The sequence below is a fragment of the Mesoplodon densirostris genome, chromosome 3 (genome assembly GCF_025265405.1).
Source record: "Mesoplodon densirostris isolate mMesDen1 chromosome 3, mMesDen1 primary haplotype, whole genome shotgun sequence".
Lineage (NCBI taxonomy): Eukaryota > Metazoa > Chordata > Mammalia > Artiodactyla > Ziphiidae > Mesoplodon > Mesoplodon densirostris.
In genome coordinates this window covers 172,988,612-173,004,311 of record NC_082663.1, presented here as the reverse complement: position 1 = coordinate 173,004,311, position 15,700 = coordinate 172,988,612, and the positions used below count along the sequence as shown (strand labels likewise).

General features: G+C 37.7%; 1 protein-coding gene and 1 pseudogene across 3 annotated transcripts in view; both read right to left on the bottom strand.

The window, feature by feature from the left end:
• Positions 1-768: 768 nt before the first annotated feature.
• Positions 769-1,456, bottom strand: LOC132485974 (YEATS domain-containing protein 4-like; annotated as a pseudogene).
• Positions 1,457-10,795: 9,339 nt separating this feature from the next.
• The window catches only part of GABRB2 (gamma-aminobutyric acid type A receptor subunit beta2), a 287,791-nt gene continuing 282,886 nt past the window's right edge, over positions 10,796-15,700 (bottom strand). For all 3 annotated transcript variants that reach the window (XM_060092603.1, XM_060092604.1, XM_060092605.1), the window contains one exon: positions 10,796-11,143. In XM_060092603.1, the coding sequence (XP_059948586.1) occupies positions 10,796-11,143 (348 nt within the window). The remainder of the gene's footprint in view (positions 11,144-15,700) is intronic.

Sequence of the window (15,700 nt, the reverse complement as noted above, 5' to 3'; positions counted from 1 at the left end):
AGTGTCAGGTGCTGGAAATATTTCTCAGGTTCTTCTTTCCTTCCTCCCTTTATTTTGCCTTGTCCTCTTCCCTTTCTTCCTCCTTCTCTCCTTTCCCAGGACAACAAGGTGGGAGTAGATTCTTCTGCTCATCACTATGGATTAGTGACTTTCAAACTATTTTGTTTATCAACCAATAATAATACATTTTATTATTGTGATTAGGATGAAATTTCTTCTTTGCATTTACAGTTCCCCTCTCCAACCACTGCTGCTTCATCTCAGAAATTTCTGGATACTTTTTTTTATTAGTTCTTTTTTTTTTTTTAAATCATCTGTAAACTACATTTATTGTGCTTACTGGGCACTGGGCACATCAGATACAAAAGAGTTGGGATGGGGGCAGGTAAGAACTTAAGAAATTAAATATACACATTAATTTTACCACAAATTCTAACTACTAGGGAAGTATAAAATTTGTACAAGTTATACTTTATAATGAAATTTTGATGTCTGTCAAAAGGATAAGCTATACATAAAATGCAATAAAAGTGTTTTAAAATTGAGCTTCATATCACAGAACTACCCTGAAATGGGTTGATAAAATGCCTATACAGCATTATATGCATATATTTCACATTAAAGATTTGACCCCATTGCTGAGAAATCTATGGCTGACAACTATATGTGCAGTTCCTCTAAGAAACATCGCAGCATTTGTAGTCCATCTCTCCTTTAAACTCCACCTTATTTTAGTTTCACTTACTATCGAGTTCTCTTCAGAACCGTTTATATTTCTTTTGTCTGATCATCTTTGGGTTTCCTGATTTCATTTTTTAAACAATATATAGTTTCACGACTTGCTTTTAATCTCTCCTTAAGCTCTGCAATTTCAAAGCTTGTTTTTTTTTTTCTTCGCAGCTTCTAATTTTTCTGTGGTTTTCACTTCAAGTTCTGCAAATTCTGTTTCATGCTTATAGGATCCTAAGGTAAGCTGACGAGATGTTGTTAATAATTGTTGTATCATCGCTGTTGTGTCTTGAAATATCATTTCATCATAGAGCTCTGAAACCACTGTCTTTTTTCCCAGCATTGCATTGGTGTCTGATTGAAATAGCTTTAATAAATGATACAGGGTTACAGGTCTTTCATTAGGATCAACGAAACATATTTTGATGACTATTTCGAATTCACCCCAGCCTGTTTCAGTAATTTCATATGGAGGCTTAGTAACAACCCTTAAAGGACTGCCATAGCTTTCATGTAATTTAAATGGGATTTTCTTCACATACGCTGACATATCCTCATTTCGATATGGTTTTACATATACTGTCGTCCACTGATGGGTGTGCCCGTCCTCTTCTCTTTTCTTTCCAAAATGTCGAGCAACATTACCATAAACGATTGGTTTAACGGTAGTAACCCCCTTCACTCTCCCGCTGGAGTCAGGCTCAGATTCGGCCATTCTCTTGAACATATGGTCCTACGGAAGAAGCTGGCGCCGCCAGGGAAAGAGACCGGGGGCCGGCGGACTCGCCGCTCTGCTCAGAGGCCCCGTGCCTCCTGCGCGGTACCAGGAGGGTTTCTAGCCGAAGGAGGACGGGTCAGCAGGGCTCAGGGTGCTGAGGGATCACCAACACCTCACCGCGGGGGGCGTTGCGGAGAGGAGAGTGGTGGAAAGCGGGACTTTTTATTAGTTCTTCACTTTCAGGTTCATTCACTAAATTCCAGTCTACACAGGGTCTTTGGGGAGGTGGAAATGTGTGGATAGCTTCCCTTGCCCACTGAATTTGTGCCCATGCTTCATCCCCGGAGTTGACATAGTGGAGAATCTTAGGGCTCATGACCCCTCTCCACCCCATCAGTGACAAAGTGCCCCAGAGCCTCCACCCTCGCCTCCCTTTTCTCCCTTGGTTGCTCTCCCAGCAGTTCCTTGCCCCTTCAGGACTCTTTGCTCCTCTCCCAAATCCCTGCTCTGCCATGTGCCTGCTAAGTGGGCCCAGGAGGTGTTGGAGGAGAGTAAGGGGCTTCTGCTCTACTGGTAGGAGAGAGACAAAAGCCCTCCGAGTGAGTGATCTAAAAGCCAACCAGAATGTTTACATTGTGAAAACTTCTGCTGGCAATTTTCTGTACTTATTTCTATTAAAAAAGTTTCTCTATTTTTTGTTTTGAGAGTACACGAAAGTATTTTACTTTCTTACATTTATAAGGTGTCGGCTTCCAGGAAAGGGAAGAAAACTGATCATTCCACCACTATAATGGCATAGAAGCTTGTTCACTCTACACACACTCTCATGGAGCTTGTCATATGCTCCTTCCTCAATCTCGGTTTGAGGATAATGACTCTAAAAGCTCAGCATGGATTTTTGGCACAAGAAAGATGAAAGTTTCTGTGTCTCTCTGGCCTTACTGTACCTGCCCATAAAGTAAAAGATTCAGTGCCGTGGGGGCTTCTTGCATTCTCAGATTAATCTGGCATCACTGGGCTTGCAATCCTGAAGACGACAACTGGATGGTGCTCAGTAGTGACCGCCTCTTTAGATAGAGGTTGTTTCTCCCCAGTTACCCACAGTCCCCACCACTCCCTATTGTATTACACCAGGCCTATGTTATTTGTCTACAATTTCATTAAGCCCTGTGTACACATTTGAGCTTCCAAGACATAAGATATAAGATGTATCAATCCTTTAACTAAATTTTGTATCTCATGAGCCTTTTGACTTTCAGAACTGGAACCAATTATTCCCCACCCCACTTTGGACATCTATTACTACAAATACTGTATTACTGATCCAATATCAAATTCATGCTGTTGAGTCTCAGCACTTTCCGAGGTGGAGTGACCAAGGACCCACTAGGTCCCAGATGGGAGTGCAGTGATGAATCTAACATCTTAAATGAAGCTTTAGAGGAAAAAAAATCCCACATTTCTTTTCTACTCCATGTTCCAGCCTGTTTGATTCTTTCATGGGTCAAAGACTGCCACTCTAGTGGCACACCTGGGCCAGTGCCACGGGTTGGCCTCCTAAGCTTCATTGTGCCATCTGCTCCGAGGTCTGCCATTTCCCCAGGTCACTACCGCTGAATGGTATGCAGGTCTCCACTTGCCTGGAACCTGCTGCTTTTCTCCTTCCCAGTCTCAAAAGAAAGCATCCCTCCCTCTCTCCTTACCCTGAAAGACACTCATGTTCCTCAGTACTTGTGGGGTGCTAAGCATCATCTCTGAGTATCTTCCAGCAGTGTCTCCTTTCTATCCAATACAAATCTCTGAAATGAAAAGATACATATATATATAAATACTAATGACCTAGTTGGCTACCTGAAACGAAAGGAAAGATCAGAACATGCACAAATCAAGACATTGATAAGAAGACCGCCTAAGAAGCCTAATCGTTTGGGGCTTGTCTGCAACTTGTCATCCCATGATCATTCCTTGGTTCTAGGCCACGTGGTGGGGTGATGCTGTAGTGGGTAATGTGCACGTTTGGCTAATGCTCTGATACAGAGATTTGAAGAGACAAGAATGTGTTTATTTTGTTGCTGTCTGCTTTAGGAAATCAAGGACTGTGGACTGATTGTGTCTCCTGCCATCCCTGAGAATTTTTCTCACTAAACTGGTATTATTCTGGGAGGTGGATCTAAAGGTTTAGAAAAATACTCTGTATGGGAAAATGTCATATGATATTTCATAATTAGAACAAGTTTCAGCAGAGACAAGGGCAGTTCCACTTTAGGAAATTATAGTAGTTAGAATATGAGTGGGGGAATTTTCTCATTGCCAATTGATCAGCTTTATCGGGGGAAAGTATCTGGGAATGTTCTCCTCCCAAGGTAAGTAATAGACCATGACCCCACCTACAGTAGCATTTCCTATTGGCCCTCTCAGCATACCCTGCCCACACAGGCTCATGAACACACAAGCACATACATGCACGCACGCACCACCAGTTATGTGAACGTGTTCATGGATTTGAGCATACGTGTGTTCTCTCTGCTGGACAGAAATGTTGAAAGTTAGCATGAAGGATAGCAAATGCAAATGGAAGAATTGTACATTTCTAGATGATATGATTTGCAATTTGCAATGTAAGCTGGCAGGAACTGGGTCTTCACTATAGGTGAGTTATTTTCAGTAGTGTCATTCCTTGGTAGCTATAGCTCCTTTTAATCATGACTTAATTGGACAATTTTGCTCTGACAGTCTGCCTTGCTCAGGTGGACAGAGTCTATGAGGTGCTATTTGGACATTTGAAAGTCAATAAGAGTGAGAGACCCTAGGCTTGTCCCCAACTAATTCGCTGGCCTCAGGAGAGTTCCCATGCATTTGAGAGCTTCCATATAATCCAAGAGGGTAGGGGCCTTGTGAGCCTAAGCTCTAATTTTCCAGTAGCATTACAAGGTCTGGCAGATGACAGGCTCTCAGCAAATGTTTCTTGGGAAATGACCAAAGTGAATGAGAACTGAACATGCCTGGTCACCCACTTTTAATGATGAGGTGGAAAGAATCTGCAAGGAATTGTGGTTGAGTCCAGGCTGGGTAGGAATCCAAGTTCTTCTACTCTCATGGGCAAGGTACTTATTCTTTCTGATCTTGAATTTCTGCTACTCTTAGGAATATGGTAAGGATTAAGTAAGTATTCAATTCACAAAGTACTTAGTGTAACGTCTTCAGAGGATATATGTAGCATGTTAAATGAATCACGTTTGTCATATGATTTTCATGATTGAAGCTAAGTTCTTAATTAATTACCCATAAGTATATAACCTAAGAGAACATTTAATAATTACTATGACGTTTTAGGTGTCATGATAGAATTCATGATAAAACATGCTGAATATTCTAGTAATGATTATAATTAATAATAGTAACACACCACTTGTTGCTATTATCTACTGTCATCTACTGTTTACACACCACTTAACGTGTTTGTACTATGCTAAGGACTTCTTACGGGTTATTTCATTTCAACTATACAACAGCTCTATGAAGGAGGTACAATTATATTTTTTTCTTCAGATAAGAAAAATAAGAGGCGGATGGATTAGATAGCTGCACAATCATACACCTAATATGTGACAAATCGGAGCTCAAAATCAAGTCTGCCCTAGAGCCTATCCCAAGTTCCCAAATTTTTATTGCTTTTTAGAAAAGCTATATTTCTACAATCGAACTCATATTCATAGATCAAAAAAAATTCTGAACTCAATGAAACCACTTATACACACATCGTTTTAAGTTTTATTTATACTTCTTAGTTCAAGAATTACACACTAGCCAACATTATTATATATTTACATGCTGAAAGTGGCTGTAATGTTTAAATCCAAGAAAATAATTCTTATGTGCTACTCATTTATAATCCTCATTTGTTACTATCTCATGTATCCCAGAGATTGTAGTAATCCTGTTTTTTAGAAAGACATGAAAATAGATGCAATGATATCCACTTGTGTTTTGCATTTTCTAGCCATTGGAAAATGTGCATTATGTGCATATTAAGAAAGGCTACAAGGTAATTAGTAAGGCTGATAATCACTACGTTGTGAAGAAACTAGAATATCACTTTTTATAAAAGGACAATTCAGAACTGTGCAGGGACAATATTCATAACAGAACTATTTAAACACCCATGCAAATAAAAACTTTAAAATGTTATGGAATTTAAATTATTTTCAACTTTGAATTAATATGTTTAAAATGACCACTGAACTCAAATTATTGAACTAAAAAGAGAAAGATACAAGCTGATGAAACTGTCAACTTGCTTCAGATGGTGCCAGGACACACATATGGGCATCAGAATAATGACATGTGACAGGAAAGAGACATTTGGTTTCAAAGTTAAAAAAACACAAAGATTTGTTCTTCATTTTGGATCACATTTACCTTTTTCAGAAAACAAATTCTCAAAGCAAATTAAACCTGATGTCAGTGTTTTGCATTCATCTATGGATTTACAGAAATGTTTTACTTCAATTTTCAAATAACTAATAGATATTTAAGTGTTTTTTCTTAAATGACTTCTTTAGTGTGGTGTCTTAATTAGCATTCTGTTGGCTCCTTACTACTTTTTACAATGTTCCTAGTGTATTTGGAAAATATTTTTTAAACCTTTGGTGTGAAGCAGTGTCTTTTTTTCCCATTTTCCCTCATTTTTTCTTTTTCTTTTCCTTTTTTAAAAATAATTCTGGAGTCTTTGGTTAAAAGGAACAAGACTACCTAAGGACAAAATGCTATTATTAAAAAAAAATGTCTTCTCTAGGTATTATGTGTAACACATTTCTGGAGCAGGTATGAATAAAAAGCATTTTTATTTCCTGAAGTGCCATCAATATAAACCTTTACTCTTTGAAAATTAAGATTTAAGTTATGATCTTTGATTTCTTAAACTCTTACATATAGAAAATTCTATCAAGTAATCAATGATCATTTCTGTTTTTCCCAGTTGCCGTTTCTAAGGCTATCTCTTGGTTGTTTCATCGACTACATAAACACTAGAGCATTTCCCATAGAGGGGTCAAGAGTGGGAATGACTGAGCGGGCAAGTAAAAGAGTATGTGTGTTTGAATGTGTGTATGTGTGTGTGTCTGTGTGTGTATCTGTGTGTCTGTGTCTGTGTAAGAGCAAATTGAAACCCTTCTGTCTGGGATCCCAAACCATTTATGCAAAAGGGTATTTAAATTTCTCTGCTGGGGCTGCAGCAACTGTACTTAGTAAAAAATAAATAAAAATTAAGGAAAAAAAACCTAAACAATTATTTGTATCTATCGACTATTCATTTACAGCATGTTTAATTATTTACATAATAACACATCAACTTAAGCCATAAACAGAATTAGCATGTTGCCTTACCATAAAATACAAATTAGAAGTTAAAAATATTTAAGAAATCTGTTTTAATATTTACACACGTTCAGTGAAAGTTATAGTTGCTCACATTACATGGACTCTGTATACTAAGCAAAATGGCATGATTGCTACAGTTGAGAATATCTGCCCTAACCAACATGGTGGGGTTTAGTTATTTTTTTTCCTCCTCCTAGGAGGAATTTTTTTTTTTAATCATTTTGTGTTTTCTTAAGACATTTTTCTTTTTAAATCACCAATGGACAATGTTATTTGTTTCCTTGAAAAAGAGAATAGACAAGCAATGTGAAAACTAGTTAATTTCCATGTTCTGAGGTACAGTACTATTGTAGTGTCAAACTGTGCAGTGGTTCATAAGAACTGTAGGCATTGATTCGCTGATAGAGAAATGCTCAGTACCCTGTATTACTTGTTTCAATATGTTGATTTGTCAGTTGCCAAATGAAAAATATTCATACACTGATTTACTGAAGGAAATAAACATATTAGCTTATTCCTTTTGTTTTCCAACATATGAATGCATATATATGTATGTATGTTTACATGGATCTATATATACACATATATACATGTAGATATGTTGTAGACCTGTTTGTTGCCTGTTTTTGTTATTGAGTATGACTTTAATCATAAAATTGGACAACAGTTACCTATAGAAAATGGAAATTTGTCTTAGTTGCCAATTTAATGTGGGTCTTGCTTAAAATAGATGTGACTCATTTCCCCATTATGCATTCCACTGAACTTTCTCTATGCATTGTGCTTTTGTAAGCTGACAGATTTTTTGTGTTCCTAATGCTAGAATGTAAAGTCTTTTGGTTCCTAAAACATTATTATTATTATTATTATTATTTCACTTAGCACTGCTTTTGAAGAAATGAGAAAAGGTCTAGATGGCACTGCTTAAGTCTTTTCCCGTTATTGAATTGCAGTAGAAAGAATTGTAACATTCCTTATGCAAACACATGATCATGTTGCATGAGTTTTCTGTTCTGAAAATGCATTTCATACCTACTAGCAGTCATGTACAATATATATACAGATTGAGATCAAAGATTGCATTTAGACTGTGTATTTTAGAGTCAGAATTTGCCTATGAATTTCACAAAGATGAAAAACACCTTAATTGCTGGCTATCTGGCTGTTTTATTACCAAAAGAAAAACTATACATATATGTATAAACTGATAGTAATACCATATCAGAATTGTCAAAGCACACTTTTGTGGTCCTTAAATTTAAACACTGGATATCAAGCTGACTGGTCTTTTTGAAGACTTAAAGATCTAGCACCCCTCCCCGACCCTCCCCCAATTTGGTGACTAAAATCCAATTCAAATACAATAAAAATGCACTTTAAGAATAAATTCTATATCTACTGTTATCTCTGGGCAGGATGAGGCAGTTTTTTCTACCTACATGGTTATTGAATGCCAATATATGGATTTTGCTCTAGGGCTTCTGTTTCAAGGTCCCATCTTCTCCTTTTCCCTAGATTTTTCTTATCTCTGCAGGCGGAAATGAATCCCTGGTCATATGCTTTGGAGGCTCATGTTGCAAAGCTGCTTCTGTCTACTTTGATCTAGATTTCTCTGTTGACTTCCCTGGACATCAAAATTTTGTTGTAACCATAAATGACACTATGAAGGATTTTTATGGCTTTTATGATAATTGCAATTAAGAGCCCACTTTTAGATTGGAGCTCTGAGTTGTCTCTAGAAAAACCTTTCCAGAATGGCATGTTGGAGTTGTACACCTGAGTTATCAGTATGCTCCCTCCTGATATATGCTACTCAAACTTTAAGCCCTAGTGACAAGGGGCAGGCACTTTTATTAGCGTGATGTCCCTAAATGGTTGACCAGGGGAAAGTGTGTCCCTGGAGAAACTTAAGGAATCTCTGCTCTGAGCCCAGGGGCAGCATGTAGCTTGGATTCTGCCCAAAGATCATACTCAGAGGTGTTCAAGTGTATAATCAAAAAAATAAGGGCCAGAGCTCCCTATGCTGGTGAAAAAAAATATCCCATTTGGGGGGGCAAATTCAGAAAGCTGAATGCTAAACCTTTTTTTTCTCTAATAGTGGGAATACAAGGGCAGCAAGACTCCATCATATTTGAAGCTGCTGAATCATCAGGGAAAGAAAACATACATTTTATCCACAGGCAGATACTGGCCTTGGCTACTATGCACAATTAGGGATGTTACTCTCAAAAGAAGTGTTTATTTTTTAAATAGAAATAGCAAAGTCATCCTCCAAGAAAAAGTTCAGTCAAATCAAACTCTAAGGAAAAATGAGCAATTCACTATTTTCTCCGAGAAAGGCAAAATATGAACCGCACATTGACATAATAAAATATATTAGCTTATTCTCTTTCCTGTCCAACATATGAATGCATATATCCAATTAGTATAGAAAGAAGCACAATGACATAATTTAAAAATTGAATAAAAACAATACATTGTGCCTGCCTGATTATGTTATATACTTTTCTACAGTATCAACTGAGGCTCATAACATTCACCGTGTTAATGTTATTTTGTTTTCCATGACTTTTCCTATTTTCTTTGATTAGGCAGATTGCAACATACACAATGAAATCACCCTTAAAAAAATCAAACCCAGAAAAACTACAAAGTAACCCTACTTGTGCACATAATCTTTGAAGTACTGTTTGCTATGAAAGACACAAAGGTGAAATTCACTGCACATAAGGAAACAGTTCTCTCAAAAGCTCTCCAAAGCCTTACTTTGTCTGTCTCTTAAGAATATAATCAGAATTTCAGAAGCAAGAAAAGTTGGAAAAGACCATTAATCCTCTAAAGAAATGAACAAATCCTTTCTTTGAAATAACCTATTAAATTCAGAAATAAACTGTAGGAAAATGTTGTAGAGACAGCTGACACTGTCTGAGAAAAGCATCCTGTTTGCTAGCTCTGTCTGTGCTTTATATTCATATATTGGAATGACTCCCAGTGTAACCTAAGATGCTTCTAATTCCACTAACTTTTCTATTTGGGGGTTGTCTTTTTATTAGATAAACTATAAAAACCTCTCTAGGTATGCTGTCTAAAGCTTGTGAGGTTGGAGGAAAAAAATCTCTCTCACTCTACCTTTCGCCACTGAACACAGTATGTGTGGACCAGATGCTACAAGGGGCTGATAAGGGTCATGCTGCTCACTTGCTTTAATTTTGTTACAACAGCTGTTTCTGGATTTTCCACTCTGCTCTGGGTTATTAACTCTTAGTTTAACGACCTCGGAAATAGCCTCTTAGAAAAATTTCTTTGGCCCCCATGCATGAAAACGTTCAGAAGTCTCCCCTTCTCTAAATGTCAAAGTAGAAGATGTTGGAGTTGATTGTTATGCTCAAGCAAACAGAGCCTGGCCAAACTGGTTTCCTGAGTCTCTGTCTTGACTCTCCCTATCCTGTTTGAACTACATGAGAACCTTCTACAATCCAGTGGGAATTAACTTCCCATGACACCATTATCACCTTAATAAGACAGGCATAGACCATCTTCAGTTAGCATGTTTGCGTGGCACGGCAGACCACATGCCAACCTTAGGAAGGAAGATGGGGAGTATCTAGGTACGACCGCTTCTCTGCGAAATGACTGATGACGCTATTGACCCTTCTAGAATATCTTCTAAATTACTGCCCTCCGTATAGGCTGTGTACTAAGCAGATAAAGTGGAACACTCAGACTCAGTCTTGCCAGCATGTGTACAAATCACTTGCATTTAAACTGGAAAACCACAGGGACCTTAGTGTATTCATGACTTAGCAGAAGCAACCCAAATGGTATGAAATGGACCACAGGATAGGCCAGCAACTAAGGTATTTTAGCATCACTTTTGTCCTGGAGTGATGTGTTTTCCAAGTTCTACGTCAGGCTGTACAACTGGTTTGAGGAGGAATCTAGTCCTTGCTTCCCATGGGAGGCTATGTTTTAGTTCACATAGTAAAGCCAATAGACGATGTTGAAGAAGGAAAAAACCACTGGGAAGAATATGCGGGACCACCGATCTATGGCATTCACATCAGTCAAGTCGGGGATGGTGATTTTCAGTTGGGAGGCGCGTCTCCGCAGGCGGCTTTTCTTCTGTGCCACGTGCCGTTCCAGGGCATTTCGGCCAAAACTATGCCTGGGTAACCCGGCTTTCCGATACTGGATGCTGGAGGCATCACAGGCCAGCATTGTGCTCCTGGGGTCTCCAAGTCCCAGCACAGCCTCGGAAGTGGCCATTTCATTTTTTATCTCAAGAGTGCTCAGTAATATGTTCTCATGGGGGTCCATCTGGAAAGGAGAAGAACCAAACAAGACTTTCAAAATAATAAGCCTTTACTGGTGATTATTACACAAGGCACTATGATATGTAGCTTAGAAATTTATCATAGTGGTTAAAAGAACTGGATTTGCAGTGACATGATCTAAATTTGAATTGTGGCTCTGCAACTATCACCTATGTGAGTTTCAGCTTCTTCATTTATTAAATGGTATAATAATCCAACCCTAGAGGACGGCTGAATTGATGTAAAGGTATAATAGATTGTTGTGAGTATCATTTTCATGATTTCTACTTAGAGAACACAGAGAAATGGAAAGCATGACCCCCCTTTAAAGAATTTGCAGTCTTAATTACAACTACCTAAAAAATTAAACTGAACTAGGTATGAAATAGCATTAGAGGATGAATTACTGAATTGTGCTCAAAATAGAAGCCTAACTACAGATGGATTCATGATAAAACTAGAACTAAAACCAGTAGGTAAGGAGAGGTCTTCAAGATGGCAGAGGAGAAAGACATGGAGATCACCTTCCTCCCCACAAATACATCACAAATACATCTATGTGTGCAACAACTCCTACAGAACACCTACTGAATGCTGGCAGAAGACCACAGACTTCCCAAAAGGGTCATTGTGCTCCAGCCGGGTGTCAGGACTGTGTCTCTGAGGTGGGAGAGCTGAGATCAGGACATTGGTCCACCAGAGACCTCCCAGCTCCATGCAATATCAAAAGGCAAAAGCTCTCCCAGAGATCTCCATCTCAATGCTAAGACCCAGCTCCACTCAAGGACCAGCAAGTTACAGTGCTGGACAACCCATGCCAAACAACTAGCAAGACAGGAATACAATGCCATCTATTAGCAGAGAGGCTGCCTAAAATCATAATAAGGTCACAGACACCCCAAAACACATCACTGGATGCGGTCCTGCCAACCAGAAAGACAAGATCCAGCCTTATCCACCAGAACACAGGCACCAGTCCCCACCACCGGGAAGCCTACACAACCCACTGAACCTACCTTAGATACTGGGGGCAGACACCAAAAACAATGGGAATTAAGAACCTGCAGCCTGCGAAAAGGAGACCCCAAACACAGTAAGTTAAGCAAACTGAGAAGACAGAGAAACACACAGCAGATGAAGGAGCAAGGTAAAAACCCACCAGACCAAACAAATGAAGAGGAAATAGGCAGTCTACCTGAAAAAGAATTCAGAGTAATGATAGTAAAGATGATCCAAAATCTTGGAAATAGAATGCAGAATATATAAGAAACGTTTAACAAGGACCTAGAAAAACTAAAGAGCAAATAAACAATGATGAACAACAAAATACATGAAATTAAAAATTCTCTAAAAGCAATCAATAACAGAATAACTGAGGCAGAAACGGATAAGTGATCTGGAAGACAAAATAGTGGAAGTAACTACTGCAGATCAGAATAAAGAAGAAAGAATGAAAAGAATTGAGGACAGTCTCAGAAACCTCTGGGAAAACATTAAACACACCAATATTCAAAATATAGGGGTCCGAGAGGAAGAAGAGAAAAAGAAAGGGACTGAGAAAATATCTGAATAGATTATAGTTAAACACTTCCCCAATATGGGAAAAGAAATAGTTAATCGTGTCCAGGAAGCGCAGAGTCCTAGTACAGATAAATCCAAGGGGAAACATGCCAAGACACATATTAATCAAACTTTCAGAAATTAAATACAAAGAAAAAATATTAAAAGCAGCAAGGGAAAAATAACATACAAGGGAATCCTCATGAGGTTAATAGCTGATCTTTCAGCAGAAACTCTGCAAGCCAGAAGGGAGTGGCAGGACATATTTAAAGTGATGAAAGGGAAAAACCTACAACCAACACTACTCTACCCAGCAAGGATCTCATTCAGATTTGACAAAGAAATTAAAACCTTTACAGACAAGCAAAAGCTAAGAGAATTCAGCACCACCAAATCAGTTTTACCAAAAATGCTAAAGGAACTTCCCTAGACAGGAAACACAGGAGAAGGAAATATCTACAATAACAAACCCAAAACAATTAAGAAAATGGTAATAGGAACATACATATCAATAACTACCTTAAATGTAAATGGATTAAATGCTCCAACCAAAAGACATAGACTGGTTGAATGGATACAAAAAAAACACCTGTATATATGCTGTCTACAGGAGACCCACTTCAGACCTAGGGACACATACAGACTGAAAGTGAGGGGATGGAAAAAGATATTCCATGCAAATGGAAATCCAAAGAAAGCTGGAGTAACAATTCTCATATCAGACAAAACAGACTTTAAAGTAAAGACTATTATAAGAGACAAAGAATGACACTACATAATGATCAAGGGATCAATCCAAGAAGAAGATATAACAATTGTAAATATTTATGCACCCAACATAGGAGCACCTCAATAAATAAGGCAAATGCTAACAGCCATAAAAGGGGAAATTGACAGTAACACATTCATAGAAGGGGACTTTAACACCTCACTTTCACCAATGCACACATCATCCAAAATTAAAATAAATAAGAAAACACAAGATTTAAATGATACATTAAATAAGATGGACTTAACTGATTTTATAGGACATTCCATCCAAAAACAACAGAATACACTTTCTTCTCAAGTGCTCGTGGAACATTCTCCAGGATAGATCATATCATGGGGCACAAATCAAGCCTTGGTAAATTTAAGAAAATTGAAATCGTATCAAGTATCTTATCGACCACAATGCTATGAGACTAGATAACCATTAGAGGAAAAAATCAGTAAATACACAAACACGTAAAAGCTAAACAATACAATACTAAATAACCAAAACATCAGTGAAGAAATCAAAGAGGAAATAAAAAAATACATAGAAACAAAAGACAATGAAAACACGACAATCCAAAACCCATGGGATGCAGAAAAAGCAGTTCTAATAGGGAAGTTTATAGCAATACAAGCCTACCTCAAGAAACAAGAAAAATCCCCAATAAACAATCTAACCTTACACCTAAAGGAACTAGAGAAGGAAGAACAAACAAAAGCCAAAGTTAGCAGAAGGAAATAAATCATAAAGATCAGAGCAGAAATAAATGAAATAGAAACAAAGAAAACAATAGCAAAGATCAATAAAACTAAAAGCTGGTTCTTTGAGAAGACAAACAAAATTGATAAACCATTAGCCAGACTCATCAAGAAAAAAGAGGATGAGGACTCAAATCAACAAAATTAGAAATGAAAAAGGAGAAGTAACAACTGACACTGCAGAAATACAAAGGATCATGAGAGATTACTACAATCAACTATATTCCAATAAAATGGACAACCTGGAAAAAATGGACAAATTTTTAGAAAAGCACAACCTTCTGAGAATGAACCAGGAAGAAATAGAAAATAGAAACAGATGAATCGCAAGCACTGAAATTGAGACTGTGATTAAAAATCTTCCAACAAACGGAAGCCCAGGACCAGATGGCTTCACAGGCAAATTCTATCAAACATTTAGAGAAGAGCTAACACCTATCCTTCTCAAACTCTTCCAAAATATAACAGAGGGAGGAACACTCCCAAACTCACTCTATGAGGCCACCATCACCTGATACCAAAACCAGACAAAGATGTCACAAAGGAAGAAAACTACAGGCCAATATCACGATGAACATCGATGCAAAAATCCTCAATGAAATACTAGCAAACAGAATCCAACAGCACATTAAAAGGATCATACACCATGATCAAGTGGCGTTTATCCCAGGAATGCAAGCATTCTTCAATATACACAAATCAAGCAATGATACACCATATTAACAAAATGAAGGATAAAAACCATATGATCATCTCAATAGATGCAGAAAAAGCTTTTGACAAAATTCAACACCCATTTATGTTAAAAACCCTCCAGAAGGTAGGCGTAAAAGGAACTTACCTCAACATAATAAAGGCCATCTGTGACAAACCTACAGCCAACGTCATTCTTAATGGTGAAAAACTGAAAGCATTTCCACTAAGATCAGGAACAAGACAAGGTTGTCCACTCTTACCTCTATTATTCAACATAGTTTCAGAAGTTTTAGCCACAGCAATCAGAGAAGTAAAAGAAATAAAAGGAATCAAAATCGGAAAAGAAGAAGTAAGGGTGTCACTGTTTACAGATGACATGATACTATACATAGAGAATCCTAAAGATGCTATTAGAAAACTGCTAGAGCTAATCAATGAATTTGGTAAAGTAGTAGGATACTAAATTAATGAACAGAAATCTCTTGCATTCCTATACACTAATGATGAAAAATCTGAAAGTGAAATTAAGGAAACACTCCCATTTACCATTACAGCAAAAAGAATAAAATACCTAGGAATAAACCTACCTAAGGAGACAAAAGACCTGTATGCAGAAAACTATATATTTCTGTATGCAGAAAACTATATAAGACACTGATGAAAGAAATTAAAGATGATACAAACAGATGGAGAGATATACCATGTTCTTGGATGGGAAGAATCAACATTGTGGAAATGACTACACTACCCAAAGCAATCAACAGATTCAATGAAATCCCTATCAAACTAC